We start from the raw sequence: 26,647 nt of genomic DNA, 5'->3' as shown, positions 1-26,647 counted from the left end.
AGGGTCTGTCTGTCTGTCTTCCTGGGGTCTCTCTGCCACTCACCACAGGGACCAGAGCCTCCCCAAGGTAGAGAAGACCAACAGAAGGGGTGAGACTCTTCGTGAGGACAAGTCCCCGGGGTGACGGCCTGTGGCCCTTTCAGCCTTGGGCTCTTCTCCTAGCACAGGCTCCAGAGTTGGGAGGCAGGTGTGTAATGACTGCACCTGCAGCTTGGAGTAATGACTGTCTTGATGTCTGACATTTGACAGTGCCCACTCCATGCTTTCAACACTCCGTGCTCATTCATTTAACCCAGTGAGGTGCATATACGCCCCATCTAAAACAATTTTTTTTTGCTAGTACTGGGGTTTGAACTCAGAGTCTCATGCTTGTGGCTCACATGAGCCACTCTGCCAGACCCCCCAAAAAGCTACTGCTACCCCATTCATTGTAAGTACTTGATACAATTCTTTTTTTCCAGTACTGGACTTTGAACTCTGGGTTTTATACTGTTACCTGTATTTTATAGGTGAGCAAACTGAGGCTCAGAGAAGTTAAGTAATTTGCCCAAGGTCATACAGCTAGTGAGTGGTAGAGTGGAACTTGGAACCCACTGGAAGCCTGGTCTTTCTTATTTATTTATTATTTTTTGAGACAGGGTCTCACTATATAGCCTAGGCTGGCCTTGAACTGATTTTCCTGCCTTAGCATCCCTAGTGTACCACCCGCCTGTCTGGGAGCCTGGTCTCTTGTCCTCTCTGAGCCTCTTTCCTCATCTGTAAAATGGGTGCACAAAGGCAATCAATCACTCCCTCCATGAGTATCTGAGGAGAAGCAGGGCAAAGAGTTGAGGTGCTTATACACATCACCCCAGGCCTTGAACATGGGGAGGGGTTTTGGTTGCTGATGGGGGCCATAAGGATTGGGATTAAAAAAAAAAAAAAAGAGTGGGGGTAGAGCATGGGCTCCATTACATAACTCAGGACTGGAGTGCGTGGTCTGGGACTGTCCACGAAGCCCCACTTCCACCTCCATCATGCCGGACACAGAAGATAGGCCAGGTCTTCCTTGTGGGGCTGGGAGGGCATAGCCCTCAGGTCCCTATGCTTCTGGTTTAGTCTCACGATACACACCTGTCCCACCCTCCCACCTTTTAGGAAGGGTCTGCTATCCCCACACCAACTGGCCAGGATTCATAGGAAAGTATAGGCAAGATGTTAACCCATTAATCATTCCTTCAATACACATTTATGGAGCAACTACTTGATTTGCAGGGAGCAGAGGCCTTTGCTCATTCTGAACCCCAGCAAGTTCTAGAGGACAAATGGGCAATGACAAGACAATACCTTAGGGCACATGCTGGGGGAATCCAGGACAAGCACCCAGCCTGGTGGGCTTCCTGGAGGAGGTGCTGGCTGACTGAGCCTGGTGAGAAAAGGAGGAGATGTGCTTACAGAGCGGCTCACCTACAAGGAGGGCTCAGGAGGGGCTCTCCAGGCAAGGCATTCAGGCTTAGATACATGCTGCCGCTGCTGGTCCCTGTCCTGCCACTTATAACCCTGTCCGACGTCTGGTTTGTAACGATTTGTGACTCTCTCACCCAAAGCCTGGGAGATCCCCCAGCACCAGGACCAGGCTCCTTCCTCACTCTATTCCTCCGTGCTTTACTCGGGGTCTGTACACAGCAGTGCTCTGAGCTGCTCTGAGCAGCCCTCCCCTGCCCCTCACTTCCTTCGAGAAGCCGGGCGCTGGCTTCTGCAGAGCTTGGTGTAGAAGGTGGGGCTCCTGTGAGGCAGCACCTTTCAGGTGGCAAAGCACCACCACACGTGTTAACGCATTTGATGCTCACGGAGCTGCGTGTAAAAAGTGTCCTTGTCATCGCCATCATCACCTGCCAGGAGATAGCACAGGAGAATGGTTTAAGCATTTGGGTCTGCAGCTACTTCAGGTTCAAGGCGTGGCACTGGCTGTGTGACCTTGAACAAGTTGCTCAGTCTCTCTGTGCTTTGCTTGTAAGGTGGGACTGACATATCTCACAGTAGCACTGAGAGTTACATGTAAAACAAGAATACTCCCCACCATGGGATCAGCTCAATGGTGGTAGCATTGTCGTAAGTAAGAACATGGGTCAAGGTCAAGATCACCCAGCTGTCTGGTGGAGAAGGGTTTTTAAATCTCTAAGTCTTTAGACATCAAATTTAGGGTGCTGGAATTATCTCCCTACCCCCATCGTGCTTGCCACCTAATTTATCTGTTTATGCATCTGTTTATCCTTCTGGGCAATAGTTCCTTTTTTTTGGAGGGGGAGGGTGGCACTGGGACTTGAATTCAGGGCCTCACCCTTGACAGGCAGGCACTCTTACCACTTGAGCCAGTCTGCCAGTCCTCTGTCTGTCCTTCTGGATAAGTGTCTTCCCCATGGCAGGGACCTGTACTAGCGTGGAATTTTTCATCTGAGCTGTACTCTATGAGGTGGGAAAGTATTCTTTTACAACTGTATTGTGGTATAATAAACATACGTCACCTTTGATGAATGTACCCACCCACTCCCGAACCCCTCACCACAATCAGACACACTTCTTCAGCCAATTTCCCCCGCATTTCTGAAAGCCCTCACCTCCTCCAATCATAAACGTGTCTCTGATTTACAGAAGAAGAAATCGAGAGGTTAATCTTCCCAGAGACATCCCTGGTTCCAGGATTTGAACCAAGTCTGCCTGTCCCCAGGCTGCCTCCCAGCCATACTGCTAGGTGGTAATCTGAGAGTGGGTGCCTGGCACTGTTTATAAGAGGCCCACCTGGGACTATGGATGTGGTTCAGTGATAGAGCGCTTGCCTGGCATGCATGAAGTCCTGGGTTCCATCCCCAGAACTGCAAATAAACAAACAGTCCCACCTGGGAAGATCTCCCTGGGCTGGCTTCACCCTGTCCAGGTCTTAGAAGAGGCAGCAGTCCATCTCTCAGTGTGCACACACATAAGGAACAGGCTGACAGGCCACAGGGATGTGTTTGGGTTCCAAGGGCATGTGACAGGGAGTGTAAGCGATGAGACAAAGGTGCCCCAAAGCCAGGAGGCAATGTAGTGAGCCCACTGCTCCCATGGTGGGTGCTGGGCCTGGCATATGTGCGTGTGACTATGTCACTGTGACAGTGTGACTGCTGAAGGCAGGGACACTGCAGCTCCCTGAGCTGGGGGTGGAAGGTGTTAACTGTGAGAATGCCAGGGTGGGTGAGAATGCCTGGGGGCTGAGGGAGGTAGTAAACACCAGGGTGATAGCAGGATCTCGGTGGCAGCCTGGCAAGGATACTGCAGGCTTGTGGGGGTTTGTGTGACTTTGCAGTTCAACAAATTCAGATTCAGCCGAAGCTGGCAGTGTCTGCTGTGTGCCAGGCAACCAGCTAGGAGGAGGAGACAACCCAGCTTGTGGCTGAATGGGCTGGCTGTGGGTTTGGAGCATTCACCTTGGGGCTGGCTGGGTGCTTTTTCATCTTTCTGACATTTAATTACTTGGAGGCTGAATGAGAGCACAGAAGGGAAGTGACTTGCCCAAGGTGACCCAACTACTCAGGGCCAGAGCAGGGGCTGAATGGAAGGTGTCAGACTGCAGCGCCTGAGTCCTGCGCTGCCATGCCTGCACCAGGATGCACATGTCTGGTCCTGAAGGGGGGCTCTTCTGCCCTGGCAATATCCCCCTACCCACTGGGCTCTTAAAACTGTCTGCAGTCACTGCGCTGAGGGGTGGGGCAGTGAACGGCCTCTAGTTTTTCTTTCCCCAGTGCCAGATTCACTGACAGAGGGACTACCCAGGCTCTCTGAGACCCCAAAGCGCCCCGCCCTCGCCCGGGCCCTCCCCCGACTCCTGCCCCCCCTCCCAGTTGACTCTGGGCCAGAAGAGGAATGGCTGTCTCCACCCACCTCTCGGCACTCTCCCTTCTCCTTTATAAAGGCCGGAACAGCTGAAAGGGTGGCAACTTCTGCAGCCGGGAGCGGCCCGCCTGCCACCCCCGCTGCCTCCCTGAGGGTTCCCCTCCGGCCGCCAGCGCCCATCTTTCATTCCCGATAGACATATATTTTGCGCACACACACATACACACACGCGCAAAAAAAGGAAAAAAAAAAAAAGCCCACCCTCCAGCCTCGTTGCAAAGAGAAAGCCGGAGCAGCCGCAGCACGCAACCCGCTGAGGACGCCCAGAGCGCCTAGCCGCGGGCAGACCGACTGACCGACTCGCGCCGCGTCCACCTGTCGGCCCGGCCCGGCCGGGCGCGCAGCGGGCACGCCGCGCGCGCGGAGCAGCCGTGCCCGCCGCCCGGGCCCCGCGCCAGGGCGCACACGCTCCCGCCCCCCCACCCGGCCCAGGCGGGAGTTTGCACCTCTCCCTGCCCGGGTGCTCGGGCCGCCGTTGCAAAGCCAACTTTGGAAAAAGTTTTTGGGGCAAGACTTGGGCTTTGAGGTGTCCAGCCCTACGCTTTCTGATCTGGGGGGGCTTTCCAGAAAATGTTGCAAAAAAGCTAAGCCAGCGGGCAGAGGAAAACGCCTTTAGCCGGCGAGTGAAGACGAACCATCGACTGCCGTGCTCCTTTTCCTCTCGGAGGTTGGAGTCCCCTGCGCGCCCCCACACGGTTAGACGCCTCGGCTGGTTCGCGACGCAGCCCCCCAGCCGTGGATGCTCGCGCGGGCTCGGGATCCGCCCAGGTAGCGGCCTCGGACCCTGGTCCCGTGCCCAGGTCCTCCCCAGCCCCCCAGCGACGGAGCTGGGGCCGGGGGCGGCGGCGCCCGGGGGCCATGCGGGTGAGCCGCGGAGGCGACTGCAGCGGCCTGAGCGCCTGATCACCGCGGACCAGAGCCGAGCCCACCCTCCTCCCCAGCCCCCCACCCTGGCCGCGGGGGCGGCGCGCTCGGTCTACGCGTCTGGGGCCCCGCGGGGCCGGGCCCGGAGTCGGCATGAATCGCTGCTGGGCGCTCTTCCTGTCTCTCTGCTGCTACCTGCGTCTGGTCAGCGCCGAGGTGAGTTGCGACGGCGGCTGGGGCTGGTTCCCTCATTCGCTGCCCCCACCCCCACGCCTGGCCGCCCCTCTTCTAGCTGCAGTGAACTTTGTACCCCTGAAGCTCGTGAGCCTGGTGCCGGGCGCTGGGTGACCCCAAGGGCTTGGAGACGAGATCCGGAGGTGCTAGACTCTAAGGGGTGGTTTTCTTTCCAATGGGCGAAGCTAGATACTAGATCCCAGAGGAGCTTGGGAGGGTGCGTGTGGCCCTGCCACCTCCCTTAGGAACCTGAGAATGAGCCTCTTCCCGGTGGGGAGAGGGGTTGGGGTGGTGCCCAGGATACAGAAGGCAGCGCGTCCAAATCCCATGTCGGCTTCAGCCTGGCTTTGATTCTATCCAGGACCCAGCCTGCCCCGGAGGTGGGAGCTCGCGCACCTGTGACATCCTTGCCGACCTCTTGCAGGGGTTCGGGTTCCACCCTGGCTTTTGCTGTGGGTTGGGGTAGGCACCTCGGGCCGCGCAGGGCATGCCCGGCACAGGACACAGATCAGGAGCTGCTTGTGTCTTCGCGGGAAGGATTGGGGAGCAGGGAGACAGGCAGATAGACACGGATAGGTTTCGGGCACTCGGGTTAGGGGGAGTTCTGGGGGTTCTGAAGGAATCCAGCCCCCTGGGCGGTGTGTTTCTGAGGCCCGCCATACCTGCGCCCGCGCCCTGCGAGAGGAAGCACCTCTCTCCCCCGCATGTAGGGTGCGGGGCACGCCGCCTGCAGAAGCCTAGGCAAGCGAGGTGGGGTAAGGGAAACGTCTGCGGGAGCGATCAGGTCTGATCGGTGTCCCCACCCCTCCCAGCCTCACGTAGCAGTGAGTTGGCAAGTCTATCCGGAACCCAGGTGGGAAAGGGGGCGGGGCGGGGCGGGAGGAGGCGCGAGGGGGAGGAGAGGGCAGCCGGGAGCGCAGCGTGCCTAGGTCCCATCCCGCCTCCGCGGGGCAGCCGCCCCGAACCTGCACCTAGCCGGCTCCAGGGAGGGCCCGGCCCTTCGCCTCCAGCCAGGCTCAGGAGGGAGGCGGCGGCGAAGGGGTTAAGGCAGAGGGCTAGAGGCCGTGGCCGGGCCTTGGGCAGTCGCCAGCGCAGGTTGTTTTGACCACGGAGGAGCCGTCTCCGTCTCCTTTTGTTCTCAGGGCTCCTCGAGGGCCGCCGGCCGCCCGCCCTGGGGCCCCGCCCTTCCGCGGCCGCCCCCTACGGCCTGCACCCGGGAGGGAGGATGCGGGGCTCGGCCTGGACGCCTGCAGGTCCCACACGACGTCCCCTCCCTGCCTCTCCCGCAGCCCCCCGGGCCGCGGCCAGCTGTTGGGGAGGGGGGCACCGGCCGGCCCCAGCTGCCGCCTCGCCTCGCCTCGCTGCGGGACCTGAGGGCTGGCCCGTTGCCAAGGCGTCCTGGGAACGGCGGCGCCCCGCGGCTGCTCTCCGCAGCCCACCCCGCCCGGCCCCGGACTCGCTCACTCACCCCACGCATGCACACTCCTGGCCGGAGGCGATGCTGCGCTCCGGCGGGCGGGCGCGCAGAGCGACGGGCACGCACTACCGCGGCCAGGTCGCGCGCCCGCCGCCGCCACGCCCGTGCACACGCAGGACACACGCGCGCACACAAACGCACGCATGGCCCCTGTACACGCGGCCTGAGTACACGTGCGCGCACACCCACGCACGCACACAGGCACGCACAGTCCCTGTACACAGCTCCAGGTGCTCACCCCCGCGCAACAGGTGGGCCCACAGTGGGCCTTGGCACCTCTCCGCCTCTGCAGCGACCCTGTTTCCTTCCTGGGGGCCTAGGAGGGAGGAGCAGCCTCCTATCAGGCCATCACGTCCCGCCTCCACAGCATCCTTTTTTTTTTTTTTTTTGGCCTGCTCGGAGCAGCTTGGTGCCCCTCAACTCTTAACCCTCTGTGATTGCTTTTTTTCAACCATACGGCAAAAATGGCCTTGAGGTGACTGAAGGATTCAGAGATGAGCCCTCATTTGAACCTCTAAGCAGGAGGGATCCTGTGGATCCCAGCGTGCTCTGGGGAGGCTGCGTAACAGTGGGACATGGTTCCCAGACCTCCCTTATCATTCCCAGCTTCCTCCAGCACCTCTGCGTTTTCTCCAACCCCATGAGTGTGTGCATTTGGGGCGGAGGCTAGGGCTCACTTCTGTCACAGCATCCTCCAACACCACTGCAGTCACCCACCATTGGTGCTTTGCAGTTTATGAAGCGCTTTCCTGATAAGCCTGGAAAGCATCTGAGTCCCTGAGGGAGAGGCCTGCATGGGAATCCCACCTGTCCACATGGGGACCAGTGCAGCTCCTAATTGCCAGTACAGGGAGCCTCAGGGAGGGCTTGCTGCTGGAGGTTGCCCTGGAGCTGGCTGCATCCCCTGGCATGCTTGAGAAGGAGGGTGAGAGTACAGACACAGGGCTGGAGAACGGTCTGCGACAGGCCAGTGAGGTCCCACCTGCATCAGCAGCTGAGCTGGCTTCCCAGAAGGTGACTCCCCTGTCACGTGATGTCTTGCCTCAACACCCTTTTGCTGGGAAGGAGTGGAGGGCTCCACAGCATCCAACCACCCAGCTACCCCCTAGTTTGCTAATGGCCACAGCGGGTGGGTCAAGGTCAAACAGAATTTGGAGGCTCTGGTGCAAGAGCCTGCAAGGAGGGTGTGGGTGGTAAAAAGAGAAGGAAATTAATTTTAGGTGTTCACCTGGGACTTATAAGTCCTAAGTTTTCCCTTCCCCCTTCCAGGTGCCCCTCTAGGACAATTGTTCTTCTCATTGTCTGGGTTGTTTAGTTGTTTATTATCTGCTTTCCCAGTGGAGTGCAAACTCCAGTTCGTCTTGGTCACTGCTGTGCTAGCAGGGTGCCTGAAGCTGGGTGACAGTCAGTAAATAAGTGTTGGGGTGGGGGTCCCAGGCCAGCAGTGAAGCACCATCACTGAACCCTTGTCCCCAAGGGCAGTCCTGCATGGCACACTGCCCTCCCACCATCAGTCTTTCAAGACCCCCCTCCCCAAGGTGAGAGGCTAGCATGTGTTTCTCTTCCCTACTCTGGGACTTGGATTGTCAGGATTGGAGAGGACAGAGAGGGAGACACAGAAAGAAAACCAGGCTGCATAGGTTCTGTGCCTCCATAGCTGGGTCTCAAACAGCAGAGCAGTTTGAATGAGCTGTGTTCTCGGAGCTCCGGTGGAGCTGGGATGAGGCAGTGCCTGTGATGGGCCACCAGGCTGCACATGGCTGGTCCAGGCCTCTTTCTTCCCAACAAAAGGCTGGGAAGCAGGTGGGCTGGAGATGGGGGGAGCTGAGCAGGAGGGAGGGTCCCAGGAGCCGTGAGGAAAGGAACTGCTGAGTGGGAGAAGCTGTTAGAAATGGCTTCTGTGGTCTGCTTGGAGAGGGCTTCTTCAAAGGGCTTGGCCTTGGCAGCCAATCTAAATAAGGCGTAAGTCACAGGCAGGCAGGCAGGCCCAGGGAGGCCTTGCCAGCCTCTGCCTCTGCCAGCCGCAGACAATGCCTCTGGGTGCTGGGCTGAGAGCCGTCTCCCTCCACACAGTGGCAGCAGGCTGGGGAGTGTGTGTCTGTGTGTGTGCTGGGGCCCAGGTGGAGGGTGGGGTTTAAGCCCCTTTGATCTGCCAGCCTGGTTGGGAGCAGGTAACTCACCTGGACTCACACTTGCTCGTGCCCTTCCTACCTCCTGCAGCTGGCATGGGGGCGGGGTGGGGAGGAGGCTGCTTGCCTTGGCGCCCAGGACTGGCTTTGCCCCAATTGTTTCCTCGCCACGCCCTCACCCTATCAGGAGCCCCAGGCTTGAGATCTGGGGGCAACTCCTTCAGGATGCCAGGTCTCCTTTCCTGTTTATGGGGGTCAGGATGGAGTGGCCCCTGGTGTCCCCCAGTGCCTGTGGCCAGGAAACCCAGGCTCTGGGCAGCTCACCCTCCCTCACCCAGAGGGGCCTCTGACAGTGAACAGGTGCTTTGCAAGTCTCCCCCAAGGCATTGCATCCTGGAGCTGACCACAGGCGAACTGTCCCCACCCCTGGTCCTGGAAGGGACCTGCCAGCCCCCGCAATACCAGGTGGTGTCAGTGTGGGGCTAGGTGCTATTTCCTGTAGCCTAGCCCGGGGGATAAGGCAAAGTCACACACTCTTCTGTGGGTAGGCAGCAGTCCGCCCACCCACTGTCAGCCTTGAAAATATTCCGTGCTGTTGGCCCCGGGCACACGTGCCACTTGCTGCTGCCCTCACAGGAGCCATGTTGAAAGAATTAATGATGATGACAGTGACAACTCATTAAGTACCCATTATTTGCTGGCTGCTCTGCTGTGTGCATTGTGCCTCGCAGTAACCCGGACCAAGGTATTATTAGCGCTGTTTAAATGATAAAGAAACCAAGATTTTGAATGGTGGAAAGAATTACTACAAGGACCTGGGTGCCCTGACATGGGAGGCCCTTGCTCTCTGCTACAGCATTTCTTAGCCTCTGCCCTGCTGAGATTTGGGGGCAGCGATGCTGTACTGTGCAGGGCTGTCCTGCACACTGTCAGGTGCCAGGAGCCTTTCTTTAGTTGGAACAACCAAAAATGTCTTCAGATAGTGGGGGGGTCCCATCACTGTGGTTGAGATCCAATGCTATAAGACATGCCACAGGGGTAAAGAGCCAACTGGCCCCTGGTAAAGAGGGCCAGTTGTGTCAGAACAGAGGAGAGGCACACAAGACGCTCCATGGTGGCCAGAAGTGAGTGGGCCCTCTGCAGCCTGGGAAGGACGCAACTCTGCTACTTACTTGTGGCTGTTTAATTTCTACAAGCCTCAGTTTTCCCATCTGGAAGATGGAGATAGCAGGACTGTAGTTTGTATAGCATTCTGCTTGGTCAGCGTCCGGATCTAGTCAGCAGCTGGTACATGTTAGCCAGGACATTGTAAAATTGGGGTGGGAGACTCAGATCTGAGAGGACCCCCAGGAGAAAGGTAGAGTCCTGCATGCATTTTAACCAGTACTTTTGATCATCTGATGTGTGCTTCTCCCCTTACCTCCCCGAAGTCTCTATCTTGAATTCTTCCCCACTCAATTTGAGAAGGGCTGAGTTTTTACCTTTGCATCTTGGGTCTGGGTCCGGGTTGTCCACTCTACCTGTTTAGGGATTGGCTTGCTCTGTCACACTGACAGCTGCAGTCAGTTCTCCAGGGCAAGGAGACCTTGGCACAAGCAGTAAATGCCTTTGGCCTCAGGCCCCTCCCTTGGAGGGTTAATTGAGTCAGCAAGCCACAAACACTTCTTGTTCCTCTCTGTGAATGGGGGGGGCTTGGTAGGCACCCCAGCTTTGGCTTTCCTCTGCAACTTCTGCCAGCCCCATGCAGAATTAGAATTGAATCGAATCTTTTTTCAGCCCCCTTGATTCACAGATGAGAGCCAGGACCAAAGAAGGGCAGTGATCAACCTGAGGTCACACAGTGCCTGGTAGCAGTTTGCGGCATGGACTCCAGTTCTCTGCACTACCAGTGCTGAGTATGACAGCACTCAGGGACAGTGGCCTCCCCTGGCCCTTGCTTCAGACTAGCCACTAGCCTTGTGTCCTGTGGGTTGGGGACTTTGTCAACATGTGGAGAGCACATGGTCTCTCTCTTGGGACTAGAGGAGTGAACTGGCCTGGAGGTATGAGGAGGTGGGGGGGAAGAAAGTGAGGTGTAGCTGGGCTGACGCCACTCCTCCATCTTGCACATCTTTACCCAGCTGTGCAGCTAGGACACTGAAGCAAAGACCTCAGTTCTCAGCCGCATCACCCATCCTCTCTTCCCTGGAATCTGCAGACAGCCTGACTGGCCCTGGGCGGGGTAATGAGACATATGAGGGGACAAAGATGCTAGGGCAGTCATACCACACCCACCGTGGCTCTTCTAGTTCCCAGGTTGACATAGGGATTCGTAGCTGCACCCTTGGAGGGGGTGTTTCTGGATGCTATGACAAGTGTTGAGGATCCCGAAGCCTGCCTTCCTTTTTTTTGGGCTGGTTTGGTTATGTTGCCCAGGCTGGCCTGGAACTCGTGGGCTCAAGCAATCCTCCTGCCTCAGCCTCTTGAGTAGCTGGAACAACACACCTGGCTTCTGACCAGTGTTAAGGAAACATGGCTTTTTGGGCTGTGATGCCCTGCCCTGTGTGCCTCAATCAGAACTCTGGTCCTGGAGGATTCAGGGAACCATGTAGGTCAGGACTTCCTCCCTTCTCAATGCAGAGGAACTGAGGCACAGAGTGGCTTACCCCAAAGATAGCCTGCTGATACCCTCTTAGGGCTTCCTCCAAGCCATGTGGTCCCGTGTGCATGTTCCTGCACATGTGTGTGCATCTTACACATTTCTTTGCCTCTCAGTGGCTGGTGGATCAGCTGGACTTCTCAGCTCTGTCCTCCCCTCTTTTGGGACTGTTGGCATCTGGCCCTCGGGGTTCCCAGGACCAAGGGGGATGTGGCAGTGACCTTCCTATCAGGCCGCTCTCGTGTTATTGAGGGCCTTGCGGTTTCCCTGGAGGAAGCCCAGCTCCAAGTGAGGCCTGTTAAAGTGCTTATTAAGTTTCAAGTGTGTTTGGTGACAGGCCAGAGGGGCTCTAAAAATAGGGTTTGGTTGGGCAGAAGGCTTGGGTAAGCGTTCAGGTTTACCAGCTGCATGTGAGGGTTCCCTTCTCTCCTCTTTCGTGCGTGGCTAAATCAGTACCATGGGAACACATCACATGACCTCCCAAGACCACACCGCTCTGTGAGCATTTGTTAAGCACCCCTTGTACCCAGGAGACTGGGGTACAGTCACTGCCGGTACAGTTTGAGTGAAGCTTCTTAGGGTAATAGGCTGTAGGATCCTGGATAAAGGATGCTTCCTGTCTGAGCCTCTGTTTTCTTATCTGTAAAATGGCAATTATTAGGTCGACTGTGAGAAATGCTGCCTGTCCTTGCTGCCAGGTGTGGAGGAAGAAGCAGAGGGAAATCAGATTGTTGGAACCTTCCCAGAACCTGTAGTCCAATGGGGGAGGCAGATGGAGACAAGCAAGTCCACCTGGAAGCAATCTGGGTTCTGGGAGCTGAGCTGGTTTTGCTGCTCCCCTCCTTCCCCACCGGCTTATGCTTCTGGTGTTTATGAACCTGGATCCTGCCTGTCTCGGCCTAACTGCATTTGTAGGTGACACAGGGGCTCTATAGGAACTTTCCACAGGAGAAAGTATGCTGTTGGGGTAGGGGCCACAGCTGGGGAGCCCCCTCTGCCAGCCACCTCATCTCCTGGTGTCTGCCTGCAGGGGGACCCCATTCCTGAGGAACTCTATGAGATGCTGAGTGAACACTCCATCCGCTCCTTCGATGACCTCCAGCGCCTGCTGCACGGAGACTCCGTAGGTAAATCGGATTCAGAACTCTGGCCTCTGTGGGTCCTCAAGGAATCCTGGAGGGTCAGGGCAGTGGCACCGCTCCTCTTTGACATCAGAGAACTCAGGGCCTATGAGCATCCCAGGGAGGGCCTGGCCACACCCACCAGGGCAGGGTGGAGTGGGCAGACGGGTTAGTACCTGGGACATGGGTGTGGCGGGAGAAGCACCAGCGTGTGGCTCTGGCTGGGTGCAATTGGGTGGGGTGCCTGCAGCAGGGCGGGCAGGGAGAAGGTGCCCAGGGCCTGTGCTGAGTATCTATCCAGGTGTGCACCCAGCCGGAGAGGGTGGTGACAGAGGAGCCATCTCCCTGCCCCTCTGGCCCAGGGCCCAGTCTACAAGGTCTCCCAGGGACACCTGACCGGGACCAGCTGGCAGCCCTGCCTGTGCCCAAGAGCGCGCTCATCGAGTGGGCACGTGCTTGGTGGCACACACGTGGCGGGGCCGGCCGGCTGGACTGGAAAAGTATTTATGAACGCTGTCTTCAGAGCAAATTCCATTCTATTCTAACCTCTGGCCTGGTCCCTGGAGCCCTGGTCAGCACCCCCCCTGCACCCCCGGGTCCCCTTCCCTCTGGGGTTCTGTCTCTTTGTCACTTTGTAATCCTTGCCCAGACGCTATCTACGGGGGAACAGCATTTCCTGCCTTTGTTTCTTCTCCCTGTTGGGCCCCTGGCTCTTTCTCAAAAGCATTCCCGGGCCCTTTCAATCCTGCCTGGACTGGAGGGCGGTGAGGTAGGCAGGAGGGGGCCCCAGCTGGGCCCACCTATTGTTCACCAGGGCCCCCACCCCATGTCTCCCACAACCCCCACCCTGTGCCCGACTGGCCAGCCCTGGCCACACAATGGGGCAACCAAATTTAGCCTCTCTGCTGTTTCTTTCCAAGGCCCTCCGCCCGTCCCCTCGGACAGCCTCTCCGCACCCCTGGTGGGGGTCGGAATCTTGGTCAAGAGCAGGCCTGTTTTGAGGCAAACATGTGGCTATTTTTTCCTGATCCGACTTAACCTTTCCACAAAGCACATCTTTCCCCATCTCCTCCCCACCAGAGACATTCCAGAGATGGCAGGGAGAAAGGAAGGGAGTGAGAGGGACAGACAGACACACTGACGTGGGAGCTGTCGGGCTGGACGGAAGTGGACCAGTCCCAGGCTACCCTCAGGACGGTCTTCTCCAAACAGGATCCCCTTGGATCCTGGACAAGGGGCGACAGCCAGTGGGAGCCTTTGTCTTTGACATGGCCAGTGGGCTGGGAAGACTGTGAGCCATGAGGTGGTGTGGGGGGAGGGGCAAGGGGTTGTCCCCAGCACCCTTTACTCATTTGCTGCTCCTCTTCAACTTTCAAGTTTGAGCTCAAAGCCTGCTCCCCACCCTTAGTTCCCAGTAGTCAGCTCAGGGTTACCATCTGTGGAGGGGACCAATGTCTCCAAAGAGTGCTGAAGGTATGGAGGGGAGGGGGACCCAACCTAGAGAAGGGAACTGTGGTTAGTGACCAGAAGCAAAAGCTTAGAGAAGCGGGGAGAGAAGGAGAGAGAAGGATGGGAACCAGGGAGCCACTAAGACTTAGCATGGCTAAGTGCAGCCCCCACCCACAGCTGGCCCCTCCCACCCCTCTTCTCTGCCTTGGGCTCCCATCCCATCCCTCTTCATCCTTTCCAGCCCAGCAGGGCCATTGTCCAGGCTCCAGAGGGGCTATGTTCAGGGCCTGCTGGGCCCCCCGGGGATTCTGGGAATTTCTCCATTCAGCACTTCCTATGGGAACTGGTGGCCAGAGCTCTGGGTCCCTGCTCCACCCTTCTGGAGGCCTAGAAGGGTTCACTTACAGTAGCAAAAGGGAAGGGTTATTTTTAACTCCATTGATATGAGTTTTAGCCAAAAATGTGGCTAAACATCCCAGAATGGGGCTGGAGCCCCTGAAAATGCAGCCAGGTTCCACTCTTCAGCTGTATGCCCCCTGGACCCCCATGATCAGAGCCAGGACCCTCCAGTTTGCAGAAGGCTGAAGGGCGACTGTTCTGGGTCAGCAGGGTGTGGGGGGAATCCTTCTGCCCACGTGGTGGGATCCTATCCCGTGGACAGTGGCTGGCCCTGGTCAGCAGGGTCTGACTGTGCTTTCTCCTACAGATGAAGATGTACCCATGAACATGACCCGGCTGCACTCTGGAGACGAGCCTGAAAGTTCATCTCGTGGAAGGAGGAGCCTGGGTAAGACCGGGGGTCCCAGTTGCAGCCCTTCAAAGTGTGGGAGCCAGGGAAGGAGAACTGGGGCGTGCAGCCAGCCCAAGGGCTTGGGATTCACCCCTTGGAGTTGAGTCATCTCACCCCCCCCCCACTTTGTGTTTTCTATATATAGTGCTTTTACACTCAGTTGTTCCTTACTTAACTCTATAGTACATATGATTAATGCCATTTCACAGAACTGGAAAGGAGGCGCCAGTGAGGGTAGACAAGTCCTCAAAGCAGGTCCTGAGTTCAGCCCCTCTATCTGGGAAATTTGGTGTTGATTTAGCTCTCTGAGATTCAGCACTGACTGGGCACCTTCTGCAGGAGGGGCTCCACTCACCTTCCTCCTTAGAACACAGGAAGCATGGTTGTTATTACATTTCACAGATGGGGACACTGAGGCTTTTAGGGGCAGTTACAGGATAATAAATGACAAAGTGTGAAGGGGGCTATAGATCTTATTGTTACTGTTTTCATTTCATCTTATTGATTGATTGATTGGCAGTACTGAGGTTTGAACTCAGAGCCCCACGCTTGCTAGACAAGCGCTCTACCCACTTGAGCCACTCTGCCAGCCCTTGTCCCTGTTTTCAGCTGGGGAAACTGAGGCTTAGAGCAGCCCAGCCACCTGACCAAGTCCCATGCGTGGTAACAGCCAGGTCTTGAACTCTCCACAGGGTTGGAGGAGATGGGAATGGTGGCGTGTCCGAGGAAGGGCGGTGCGGGGGCAACAAGGGCGCCCAGCAGGTGCGGCTCAGGACAGCCCCGCGCCTGCCGTGGCATCCCCTCCCCTCCCCAGGTTCTCTGACGGCCGCTGAGCCAGCCATGATCGCCGAGTGCAAGACGCGCACCGAGGTGTTCGAGATCTCCCGGCGCCTCATCGACCGCACCAACGCCAACTTCCTGGTGTGGCCGCCGTGCGTGGAGGTGCAGCGCTGCTCCGGCTGCTGCAACAACCGCAACGTGCAGTGCCGCCCCACGCAGGTGCAGCTGCGACCAGTGCAGGTGCGCAGGCCCCGCCCCCGGCCCCGCCCACAGGGGCGGGTTCGCGAGGCCATCGCTGGCAGAGGGCCTCTCGTGGGGGACTGGACCAGCGGACTGAGCCCGACCATGAGGCCTCTGAGGTGGCCCAGGACACGGTCACCGAGAACCCCAGGCAGAGCCGGGGCAGGGCTGGGTGTACAACGAAGATTAAGTGACAGGTCATGTCTCCCTCTTTACGGGGACAAAATCCCTTGAAGAGATATGTCTTCAAACATTGGATTACTTAGAATGTTCTGGGCGACTGCTTGGGTTCCCCTATTAATCCTCCCTCCCCCTCCCCTGTTATTCAGGAGCCCCTGCACTTTGACACCTGCTCATGTCCCTTTGGCAAGCTGTGTCTTTAGCAAGGAGGGCAGAGGACCCTTCAGGTGACAGACACTACAAGAGTCAGGGCACTGCCCTGGCAAGTGGTTCAGTGCCTCTTTTCCTGAGGAGTGGCACACAGGTGCTTGTCTGGGTCCCTAGGAGACTGTAGAGCAGAGGCTGTTCTGGGAGTTTCCTCCTTGGGCAGGGCAGGGCAGGACAGGACAGAGGAGCATTTAGCTGTCTTCTGATTCAGGTGGACAGTGGATAGGTTTCTACACCTGGGGCCATCTTCCCCCCAACACTGTTCAGGATGGCTGTGCATACAAGCTAGCTACTTCGCTATGCTCCCTGCCCGGGCCCTCAGCCAGTGGCGGTGCCACACCCCTGCCCATCTTCCGTCCCTGGCCAGGCACCATGCCCAAGATTACGAATGTCACTCTCCACCCACTGCCCGCTGTCATGGTATCTCATGTCCCCAATGCTTCCACCTCTGTGGATGACCCCTGACAGCTGACCCCCACTTCCCACCTCCCCCACTTCCTTCCAGATAGCCATCTCCCCCTCTGCCGCAGCCCTGGCCTTGGCTGGTGCTGCTGGCATGAGGACACTGCAGGCCCCACACTCAACCCAGAAATGCCTTTCTCTCTCTCTCTGGGGGCCTCCAGGGCTTGACAAAGCAGGAGGCCAGGTTGGCCAGGTCGGCCAGGTCGAAGGTCTTGTTTTGATGGAAAAACTCTGAGAGGGGCCGAGGGCAGGGCCCTGCAGTTGTACAGAGCAAAGCGTCTGCTGCCCTGCAGACTGCTGGTGGGGCTTTGGGCCCGGGATGGGGGAGGGGCAGACAGTGTGTCCCCTGGGCTTTCAAGGCCTTTATAAAAGGGTTCTGGTGGTTCTGCCTTCCAGGTGAGGAAGATTGAGATCGTGCGGAAGAAGCCAACCTTTAAGAAGGCCACAGTGACCCTGGAGGACCACCTGGCATGCAAGTGTGAGACAGTGGTACCTGCCCGGCCTGTGACCCGCAGCCCTGGCAGTGGGTCCCAAGAACAGCGAGGTAACCCCTCTTTCCCCGAGCAGCTGGGAGTGGGTCTTATAAATGGATCCAGGCACACCCCAGATTGAATTCACCTGAGACTTTCCATCTCACTAGGATGAAAAGTTTCTATATGAAGTGTAGCCCCTGACTGGCCCTCTGGCTTTGCCAGCAGTGTCTGCCTCAGGGCCCTTGCCCGTGCTAGTATCTATCTGAACTGCAGTTCACCCAGCCCTTCTGGAGCCTACCCCTTCTCTTAATTTGTCTTAGCCCAGAAGCCACCTCCTAGAGGTCCACTCTGGCCCCCTGGCCAGAGCAGCCTCATTTGCAGCCTGGCCACCACAGCCCCTGCTTTGCTGAATGAGCGCATGAAAATGTGGGAGGGCCAGAAAAGGCTCCATGCACATTGTCTTCAGATATTTGAAGCCTGCTCTGGGGATGAGGAATCTGATTTCTGGGAACAGTGCAGAAAGCCACTGCAGAGATTTTAGAGAAAAGCTGGTAATTAGTCCGGGGTTGGTGATGGGATCAGCTGCTTTGGAAAGCAGTGAGCCACTGTCACTGGAGGTACACAAGGAGGGGGCTGGGCACCCATGCCGCCAGGGCCCATCAGATAGATAAGTGGAATGGAGTTCTGTTCTTGCCCTTGAAGTAGTGAGACTTGAGTTGAAAGCGATCCAGGGAATGGTTTGGTCCACCTGCTTCTCCCCCATTTTACAGCGGAAGTAGATGAGGCCCAGAGATGCTGAGGTCTTGCCCTCCATCACACAGCCTATCCCAAGCAAGAGTGTGGCTGGAATCCAGGCGTCCTATGGTTCCATTCTTGGCTGTTCCTTTACCCTGACAGCTCTGCCTGACTCTCACCTGGCTTATTATATACACACATTTCAAGGAGTTTTAACTTTTAGCACTGAAATGTTCCAAAGAAATGACCTTGCTGATCAGTCCTTCAGTATAGCAAGGGTTTTGATTGTCAGTGACTTTGTTTTGTTAGGGACTGGGAGATCCTCTCATCCTCCCTTCCTAGTAACCAGTCTTGTAGGCAGGGCCACTTCTTGGCTTCTCTGTCCTGTCCTCAGAGCTGAGCCTCATCACTGGAGCCCCAGAAAGGCCCATCACTGACAGCTTCAACCTGACATGTTGTCAATTATTTATAGAAGCAACATGGAGAGTGCTGTAGTAAGGAGAATTTGTTCCACTCCATGTCTGGAATGGGGGGTATTTGATGTACTTGTTTCATGTGATTTTTTCACACTGGTTTCTTGGGAGGTGAATTAAACCAATAGTATGGGACTGGAGGCATGGCCAAAGAGGTAGAGTGTTTGCCTAGTAAATGCCAGGCTCTGGGTTCAATCCCCAGTACTGCAAAAAAAAAAAAAAAAAAAGAGAAAAAAAATTCTTTATTAGCTGGTGTAGTAGCACACACTTGTAATCCCAGTTACTCAGGAGGCAGGGGCAGGGGGATCTGAATTCAAGGCCAGCTCAAGCCCAGTTATCAAGACACTGTCTGGAAGACAAAATAAAAACCAAAGGACTGAGGTGTGGCTCAAGTGGAAGAGTGCCTGCCTCGCAATCCGGAGGGCCTGAGTTCAAACCCGCACTGAAAGCAAACAAACCAACAATCCAGCAACGATAGCATGTAGAGAACAAAGAGTCTCCCCACTATAGGTTCCACATTTCAGCCCAGTCTGCAGTCACCTCTGGCAGCTGCCTTGGCTGGAACCAGGCTTGGAAGTGTGGCCTGTCTGCTGTGCTGGTCAGCATCAGACCTGGGCTCAGACCTCTGATCTGTCACTCATGGGCTGTGTGATGACCTTGAGTTTGTGTGGGCTTTGCTCAGTGTCGTGTCCTGCAGATGGCCTGGGCTTACAGGCAGAAACTCCCCTGTGCTCTTCAGTGGCTGTCCTGGGTGTTGTGCCCCAAGAGAGTGTAAGGCCACCCAGGTCCCTGAAATGCAGGAAAATGTTGTGCTTGCCAAGATGGGGGCTGTGTGTGTGACAGGTGGTCAGGTGTCAGCCCCTAGGGCCCCAAGGCTGGAAAGGCTGAAGAGGTCCCTGGGAAGCGGCCAGTCCTGCACTTGGCAGACCTGGCTTCACTGCCAGGGTTGCCTGCAAGGGAGAGATGCTGAGAGCCAGCCTGGAATGGGGCTCCTGTCGTTTCCACTGAGTGCTGGAAATGTAGACTATTGATAGAAGCAGATCCTGCCTCAGTTTCCCCATCTGCACAGTGTGGAAAACACCACCTACTGTGGAGGGCATGTGCACAGTGGTGCTTACCAAGGGCTCTGGCTATGTCCATGTCAACCCTGGGGGCCATGCTGCTGTCTTCTCTTTCAATGGCGTGGGCATGAGGCGCAGAGCACTTAAGTGGCTTGCCGCCTTACACCGCCAGTTTTAAACCCAGGCTGAACTGTGCTTCACACCACAGGCGGGTGACAGGCCCGTTAACCCAGAGGCCCAGCTCCGTGAGGGAGAGTGGTTCTGACCCAAGGCCTGGTGGCCCCTCATCACGTGACTGGAGGGGTCAGAGGTTGGGGGAGGAAGCCTCCGTAGGAGGCTAAGCCAGGGAAATAAGAAAGGAGGGATCATAGCGGCTGTCAGCTCTGAGCTCATTGGCTGAGAACTGCAGCCCTTTTGCCTGCAGGGGCTAGGCTGTATGGGGACTGGGCTCTGTTGGGTGGTGTTCTGGTTCTGGCTGGAGTTTGCAATCCAATGAGTCAACTGGGGCAACTAGGCCTCTGTCCCTGTCCCTGTAGTCCAGGATAACCAGTCCCCACCTGGCCTCTCCAGCAGGGCAGGTAGACTTCTCACATGGAGGTTCAGAGCACCCAAGGGCAAAGATGACTGCCGGTCTTCTGACGACATGTGCCTAGGGTGGGCACGGTTGCTATTTCTGCCTCCTTCTGTTGGCAATGACAAGGAGGTCACATTAACCCATCCCCTCTGGGTCAGGCACTGTGCAGAGTTTTGCCTGTATTCTGCCATTTCTCCCCCTCCCCCAGTCTTTTGAGGAGGGCCGCCTATTGCCCCATTTCACAGATGGAGAAGCTGAGGCACAGAGAGGTTCAGTAGCTGTCCCCAGGGCACACGCAGGGTGAAGAGTGGAGTTGGGATTCCCTCTCCCCAGCCAGAGGAGCAGGGGCAGCCCACAGTGGGCCTGGGTGGAGTGGGCTGGATCCCTTAGCTGTCTACGTGCTGACTGGCTTTTTCTTCTTCTCAAGCAGCCAGGACACCCCAAACTCGGGTGGCCATTAGGACGGTGCGAGTCCGCCGGCCCCCCAAAGGGAAGCACCGGAAGTTCAAGCACACCCATGACAAGACGGCACTTACGGAGGCTCTGGGGGCTTAGGCATCGGCAGAGAGTGTGGGCAGGTGAGGACCCAGCAGGGAAACTGAGGCCTGAACCTATGCTTCCTTCCCTGCGACTTGGCTGTGGGTGGGGTCAGGGAGGGGCATTTGCTGTGTTCTCCCAGTTACACCCCGGGTTCTTCCCCACGGAGGGCTCTCGAGCCCCTCCCCAGCTGTCCTAAGGGAGGGAGGGCTAAATTTCCAGCTTTCTGGCCCCCGGGGCCCTGCTGGAAATCAGGTGGAGACCCCATCCTCCTCCCGCATGGGATGTATGAGTGAGTGAGCCCCTCGGCTGCCCCTGACCCCGTCCCTCTGCTTGGCCTACAGGGTTATTTAATATGGTATTTGCTGTATTGCCCCCATGGGGTTGGAGTGATAACATTGTCCCCTCATCCGTCTGTCTCGATGCCTGATTCGGACGGCCAGTGGTGCTTGCCCCACCCCCACATGTCCGGCCACCCCCCGCCTGCGGCTTCCCCGTGGCCTCGGGGCCTGCCCAGCAGCTGCAGAAGGAATCGAAGGACCGAACACACCGCTTCTTCCTTCCTTGGCCACAGGAATCTGGGACAAGAGTATAAGAAACTGACGTGGACAGGGTCCCCTGACGCCAGGCCCAGCCACACCCAGCGCTGTGCACATTTCTCTGAGGACCTCGGCACAGCCTGCCTGGTGCCTGGACCCCTGGCCAATCCGAGGGGACAGCTTCAGGCAGGCTGGGTACCTTTGCTTGTACCCCTGTGGCTGAGACCATGTGGGGAGCACAGACTGGAGAACCCAGGCCCTCCACCTGTTCCCATCACCTCTGCTCACAGTGGCTTCCTTCCATCTTACATGTATGAAATCTTCAAAGACGTGGACTCCTCACTGTCTGCCGGGTTAGAGGTGCAGTTTGCTCTAATTGGCAACCTGGGTATCCCCAGCCTCATCTCACCTCCTCAGCCCATTCACTTCCTCCTGTTTTCTTCCATTTCTCTACCTCTACCCTGAGTCTTCCCCTTGTTCTGGCCCTGCAGTCTGTTCCACCATGGGGTTCTTGGACCCCTGATGGAGGCCCCAAATGACTCCAGTCACTCTTTCTTAGGGGTAGACTTGTCCACCATATTTCATCCCAGCCAAGACTGCCACGTAAGGTTGTGCAGGGTGTGCACTGCACAAGAGCACTGCATACAGGGAGCGTTGCTCTTACCCTAGATAGAACTGATTTGTCTATTTATTATGACCATTTCTGGCAGATGTAGGTCGTGTCTGAGGAAAGGATTTTTGTCCTATTGCACACAAAGCTGTGTGTGGACTGGCGGTGCCTGACCCAGCCTGTGGCGTGGAGTGGTCAGACGGGAGCCGGTGGTGGTGGTGTAGGGGAGGAGGTAACACTGTTGCTCATCGCCTCCACCTCCTGGTCCTCAGCTCCAGCTGTCCCCTTGCTGGCAGGTGTGAGAAGCCAGGAGAAGGCCTCTAAGGGGAGGAGGGCAGCCCTCCCGCCCTCCCCCCCCACCCCCTGTGTGCACAACTCCCCTCTCAGATCCTTTTGAGTTCCACCTGGTGGCTCCTCCAGGAAGCCAGCTGGGAGTGGGGGAGAGAAGGGAGAAGACGGGTGGGGGAGGGGCTGGGTCTGAGCTCACTGCCCCCCCCCACCTCTGCTGCACTTTCCCTGTGTTCCTGCCACATCTGCTTCCTTCAGTTTGTAAAGTCGGTGATTATATTTTTGGGGGCTTTCCTTTTATTTTTTAAATGTAAAATTTATTTATATTCCGTATTTAAAGTTGTAAAAAAAAAAAATAGCCACAAAACAAAGCCAAACGAATGTGCTGGAGGTCTGTCTGTTGGCATTGCCTGGGATGATTAACCTTTCTGCGTTGGCTGTGCGTTCCTCTCACTTGGGAGGCCCAGGCGCAATCGCACATCCTTGTGCTCATGTGCAAGGGAGGTTGTGTAGAGATGGGGGGAAGAACTGAGCTTGGCCCCACAGCCACTGCTAACATGGGGCCCAGATCTGTGTCTGTCCCTGGTGGGGACAAGGAATGGGTTTCAGCAGCCCAAGAGTTTCCAAGAGGGAAATGGACCCTTGACGTTGTAGGTGGGATGCCTGTGGGGAAGAGGCACTCGGTGTGGGGAGGTTGGAGGGGGGCCTGGAGATGCTGTGGGATCCAGAAGGGAACAGGGCTGAAAGCTGGGCAGGGCATGGCCTTGGATCTGGGCAAAACTTCATCTGAAATAAGTGAAGATGGCAAAGAGCCAGGTGCCGGTGACTCACGCCTGTAATCCTGGCTACTTGGGAAGCTGAGTTTAGGAAGATCATGGTTCAAGGCCAACCAGGGCAAATAGTTTACGAGACCTCCATTTCCAAAAATAATCCAAAGCAAAATGAACTAGAGGTGTGGCTCAAGCAATAGAGTGCCTGCTTTGCAAATGTGAAGCCCTGAGTTCAAACTCTAGTGTCACCAAAAAAAAAAAAAAAAAAAAGGAAAAGAAGGGACGTATGACCTCCAAGGTCCAGCCCTGGATCTGTGCTTCATCTTTTTAATTTAATTTTGTTTTGCTTGGTGCTGGGGACGGACCCCAGGGCCTCACTGCCTTGGGCACTTGCTGTACCGTTGAGCTCCACCCCAGCCTCACTGTGGTTTCTATCCAGGGAGACTTGGTACCAGCCCATAAAAGATGCTGAATGAGTTCTGGGTCCCACCTGCAATGTAGACAGGAGCTGGCAGGGTGCCCAGAAGGTGGGAACTCTGACTCATCATGGGGAAGATCCAAACCTAAAGCCATTTTTACCCTGAAGGAGTGGGCTCTCCCTGGACATGGGTAGGGGCTGGGGGACACCCTGGTTGAGGTTAGACTGAGAACCTGTGGGCGCTGTGATTGGCTGAGACACTCGCTCCTCATTCACTCATGCCTTGGGCTCTGCCACGTGCCTGTCACCGTGGGCCTGCCAAAGACATCCGGGTGAAGACCATCCTGGATTCCCAGTCAGCACCAAGCAATGGCAGCCACCCTGGCTGTGGGTGTGGCAGACCACAGAGATGTACCTGGGAACTCCTGTCCTGCTTGCTGGGCCTGGTCTGCAGGATCATCCCTCTCCACTCCCCCCACACACACCGGCCCTCAGTGGGTTCTCAGGAGCCAAAGAAGGTGTGGGCTGGGAGGAGGAGACAGCTCCTGCAGCAGATGGGGTTGGAGGGCCACAGCAGGGCCTAGCACATGTGGCATCTTGGCAGCTTCCAGCAGCTGGGCTGTCCCATGATTGGGGCAGGAACTTTGCAGCAGGGCTGCCTGTGTCTGTCCCCTTGTCCACTTGCGATCCCACACTGCCAAAATGGCCCAGTCTGTGGGTCTTCAGGATCCTAGTGGGCATCTGTGGGTCTCAGAATCACCAGGCTAAAAATGGCACCTTCCAGACCCCCCGCCTGAAGAAGGCGGTTCCCTTCTTCCTATCTTCTCCCCTCAACCCTAGGGAAATGCCATGTGGACTTACTTTGTTCAGTACTCAGTTCCATACTCAGAACCTACAGGGTGCCTGGTACATAGCAGGAACTCAATAAGGTCTGTGGAGTGAGTGAGCATCACAATGTGGTATGGGAGGAATCGAGCGTGTCTGTCCCAAGTCACAGCTTTCCTGGCTGATCTCCACACAGTGTTATGTGGCTGGCAAATGGTAGCCTCTGAGGGTGTCACAACTACAGATGAGAGATTTCAGTTTCTCTGCTGGCTTCATGCTTAGTTCAGTGTCTTCTTCGATTGGAAGATCCTTGGAGGTCGGGATCATGTTGAATCTACCTTCTAAGTTTATCTAGCCATGATGTTTTTCCAAGTATATACTTCTCCATCCATTCAAGGATCCATCTAAGCTTCCATCTATCCATCCAAGCATCCATCCATCCATCCATTCATCTACCCATACACCCATCCACCCATCCTCTCATCCACCCACCCATCTACTCACCTATGCATCCAGCCACCTACCTAGCCACCCATCCATCCTTCCATTCATCCACCCATCTATCCATCCACCCAGTCACCCTTCCATCTATCCATTCTTCTACCCATCCACTCATCCACCCACCCATCTACTCACCTATGCATCCATTCATCCACCCACCCATTATCTGTCATCTATTTACAACCTATTCATCTGCCATCTATCTACCCATCCATCCATCCATCATCCATCATCCATCCATCATCCATCCATCCATCCATCCATCCATCATCCATCCATCCATCCATCCATCATCCATCCATCCATCCACCTCTATCTACCCCTCTTCTCACTTATGCATCTATCCATATGTGCAGCCACCTACACATCTAATCTTCCATCCATCCCTCCCTCCCTCTATCCACTGATCCACCTGTCCCCCTTCTTCCTCTGTTGTTCATCACCACATCCTAGGCTCTACACATGCCACCTCATTTTATGAACCTCGATGCCATAATGGAGAGGACATGGGTTTAGTGACAGAACACCAAGTCCCAATCCAGCCTTGCTCCCAACCTCTGAGCAGCCTTGCAGAGGTATGGTGCAGGTTAGAGACATGGGGCCAAGAGCTTTTTGAGGTGCACACTTGGTCAGTGGTAAGGTCATGGTTTTCCCCTCTCGGCAGTCAGCAGATGGCTGGTCACAGTGCAGTGGAACGAAGATGGAAACCCTGATGAGCCCTCACTTCCAGAGGGGTCTGCACCTGTACTCTGCTGTCCTAGTGCTCTGCTCAGTGGACCTGGCACTCTCTCAGACACATGCTACGGTCCTATGGCAGATGAAGAAAGGAGGTCCCAGTGGGTTCCAACCCTTGTCCCCCATTTCCAGTGTGTTTGTTCTCCTGCAAATACAGGAGACTCCCAGAGGGAGCCCCAGATGTACCCTGCAGCCTTCCTCGCAGGTTGCTCTAGGAACTGACTACGAACTGACTCACGTGGATCTATGGGAGACCACATTGCTCTGTCCAGGGTGGGGGGGTCCCAGTGAGACCTATGTTATCCAAGCCCAGGCCTTTCTGGAGCACACGCCGTTGATCCTCATGGGCTGCTGGACACCTTCTGATCCATTAGCCCATCCAGCCTGCCTGTCAGACTACTGGGACAGCCAACTGGGCTCATGCCTAACGACAGGTACCCACTAGTCACTGAGCCTCTGCTGTCCAAGGTCTTGGTTTCTACTGCAGGAACTGCGAGCTGGGCCACAGGCAGGGCTCCTGAGCTGAGCACAGAGCATTTTCAAGGCTGCTTGCCTCTCAACCAGGTGGCTGGCACAGTTGTGCTGAAGGGACATCTTTTTGGCCCTCACAGGAGGCCTGGTTCAGGATGGTGGGTCATCCATGATGAGTCTGTCTGTCCTTCCCTCTTGGGTATTTCTGTCACCTCTTCTGTCAGGGTGGGCCAAGGTCTTAGCTCATTACCAGGGAGCCGGTGGGGAACAGGCAGAGCCACCACAGCAGCTGAGACCGTCACCTCGAATCCAGAGCTTCTGGCTGGTATGGCACATTTGTAAGTTCAGCCCAGTCCAAAATCATGTCCTTGTCCTGTGGCAGCCTCGCAACCCACTCACTCATGGCCTCCAGGTTGGTTTTTATTTTTGTTTTGTCTTTTGAGACTGGGTCTTGCTGTGTAACCCAGGATGGCTGGGATCAAGATCCTCCCTCCTACCTCCACTTCCCGAGTACTGGGATTACAGACATGTACCACCATGCCCAGTCTTCCTCCAGATTTCTAACGATACGAAATAGCAAGGTTCTGCACAGATTTTATTTGGGACAGATACTCAATACTGCCCTCAGGATGGGCAGGACACTGAGGGGTGGTAGGTGTGTGAGGACCCCAGATCATGGCAGACCCTGCCTCAGCAGACAAGAATGGCTGCTCAGCTAGCAACAAGGAGGCTCTGTGAGGATCTGGGGTTCAGAGTATCCAGAATCATCCAGAAGCTTTGTGGTAATGATGTAATTCTCCGTTCTGCAGGGTCAGGTTTGATTTTCAGTTTTGGCTCTCAGCCTTGTGGCTACAGCAATCTGGTGACATTCTCAGCACAGCTATAGATGTCCTTAGGTTTTGGTTTTGATTTTCTGTTTTGTTTTGTGTTTGCAGTGCTGGGAATGGAACCCAGAGCCTCACACTTGCTGGGCAAGTGCTCTGCCACCAGCTGCAGCCCAAGTGCCATTTTTGCTGTGGGTCTGAGCCAAGGATTTAGGAGTTTTGGGTTCTGTTTGATCTTCCCTCTGCCCAGCCAGGTCAGAGCTCTGCCACAGTGGAATTCCTCCCTTCTTTCCTTCTTTCTAAGGACCAAAATTGCTGTCTTAGAGCTCTGCC

The 26,647-nt window shown here is 56.2% G+C and overlaps 1 protein-coding gene and 1 long non-coding RNA gene across 6 annotated transcripts in view; one reads left to right on the top strand and one right to left on the bottom strand.

Moving 5' to 3' along the window:
* LOC141425848 (uncharacterized) overlaps positions 1-6,573 on the bottom strand; it is a 27,309-nt gene extending 20,736 nt beyond the window's left edge. Inside the window, exon 1 of the long non-coding RNA XR_012451007.1 lies at positions 6,476-6,573. This is a non-coding gene — a long non-coding RNA (uncharacterized lncRNA). The remainder of the gene's footprint in view (positions 1-6,475) is intronic.
* Pdgfb (platelet derived growth factor subunit B) lies at positions 4,332-26,647 on the top strand. 5 transcript variants are annotated; one of them, XM_074084516.1, is made up of 7 exons: positions 4,332-4,989; positions 12,282-12,378; positions 14,528-14,608; positions 15,426-15,631; positions 16,877-17,024; positions 20,224-20,374; positions 26,426-26,647. In XM_074084516.1, the coding sequence occupies exons 1-6, from the start codon at positions 4,927-4,929 to the stop codon at positions 20,349-20,351; spliced, it is 723 nt and encodes a 240-aa protein (XP_073940617.1). In that variant the 5' UTR covers positions 4,332-4,926; the 3' UTR covers positions 20,352-20,374; positions 26,426-26,647. The 5 variants fall into 5 exon arrangements, with proteins under 5 accessions (XP_073940617.1, XP_073940616.1, XP_020029553.1 ...); XM_074084515.1 differs by lacking the exon at positions 26,426-26,647 and adding an exon at positions 20,777-22,430; XM_020173964.2 differs by lacking the exon at positions 26,426-26,647 and adding an exon at positions 20,678-22,427.

Source organism: Castor canadensis, chromosome 8 (assembly GCF_047511655.1).
Source record: "Castor canadensis chromosome 8, mCasCan1.hap1v2, whole genome shotgun sequence".
In the NCBI taxonomy this organism is placed as follows: domain Eukaryota; kingdom Metazoa; phylum Chordata; class Mammalia; order Rodentia; family Castoridae; genus Castor; species Castor canadensis.
Note: the sequence above shows the minus strand (reverse complement) of the source record. Positions and strands in the feature narration are given on the sequence as shown.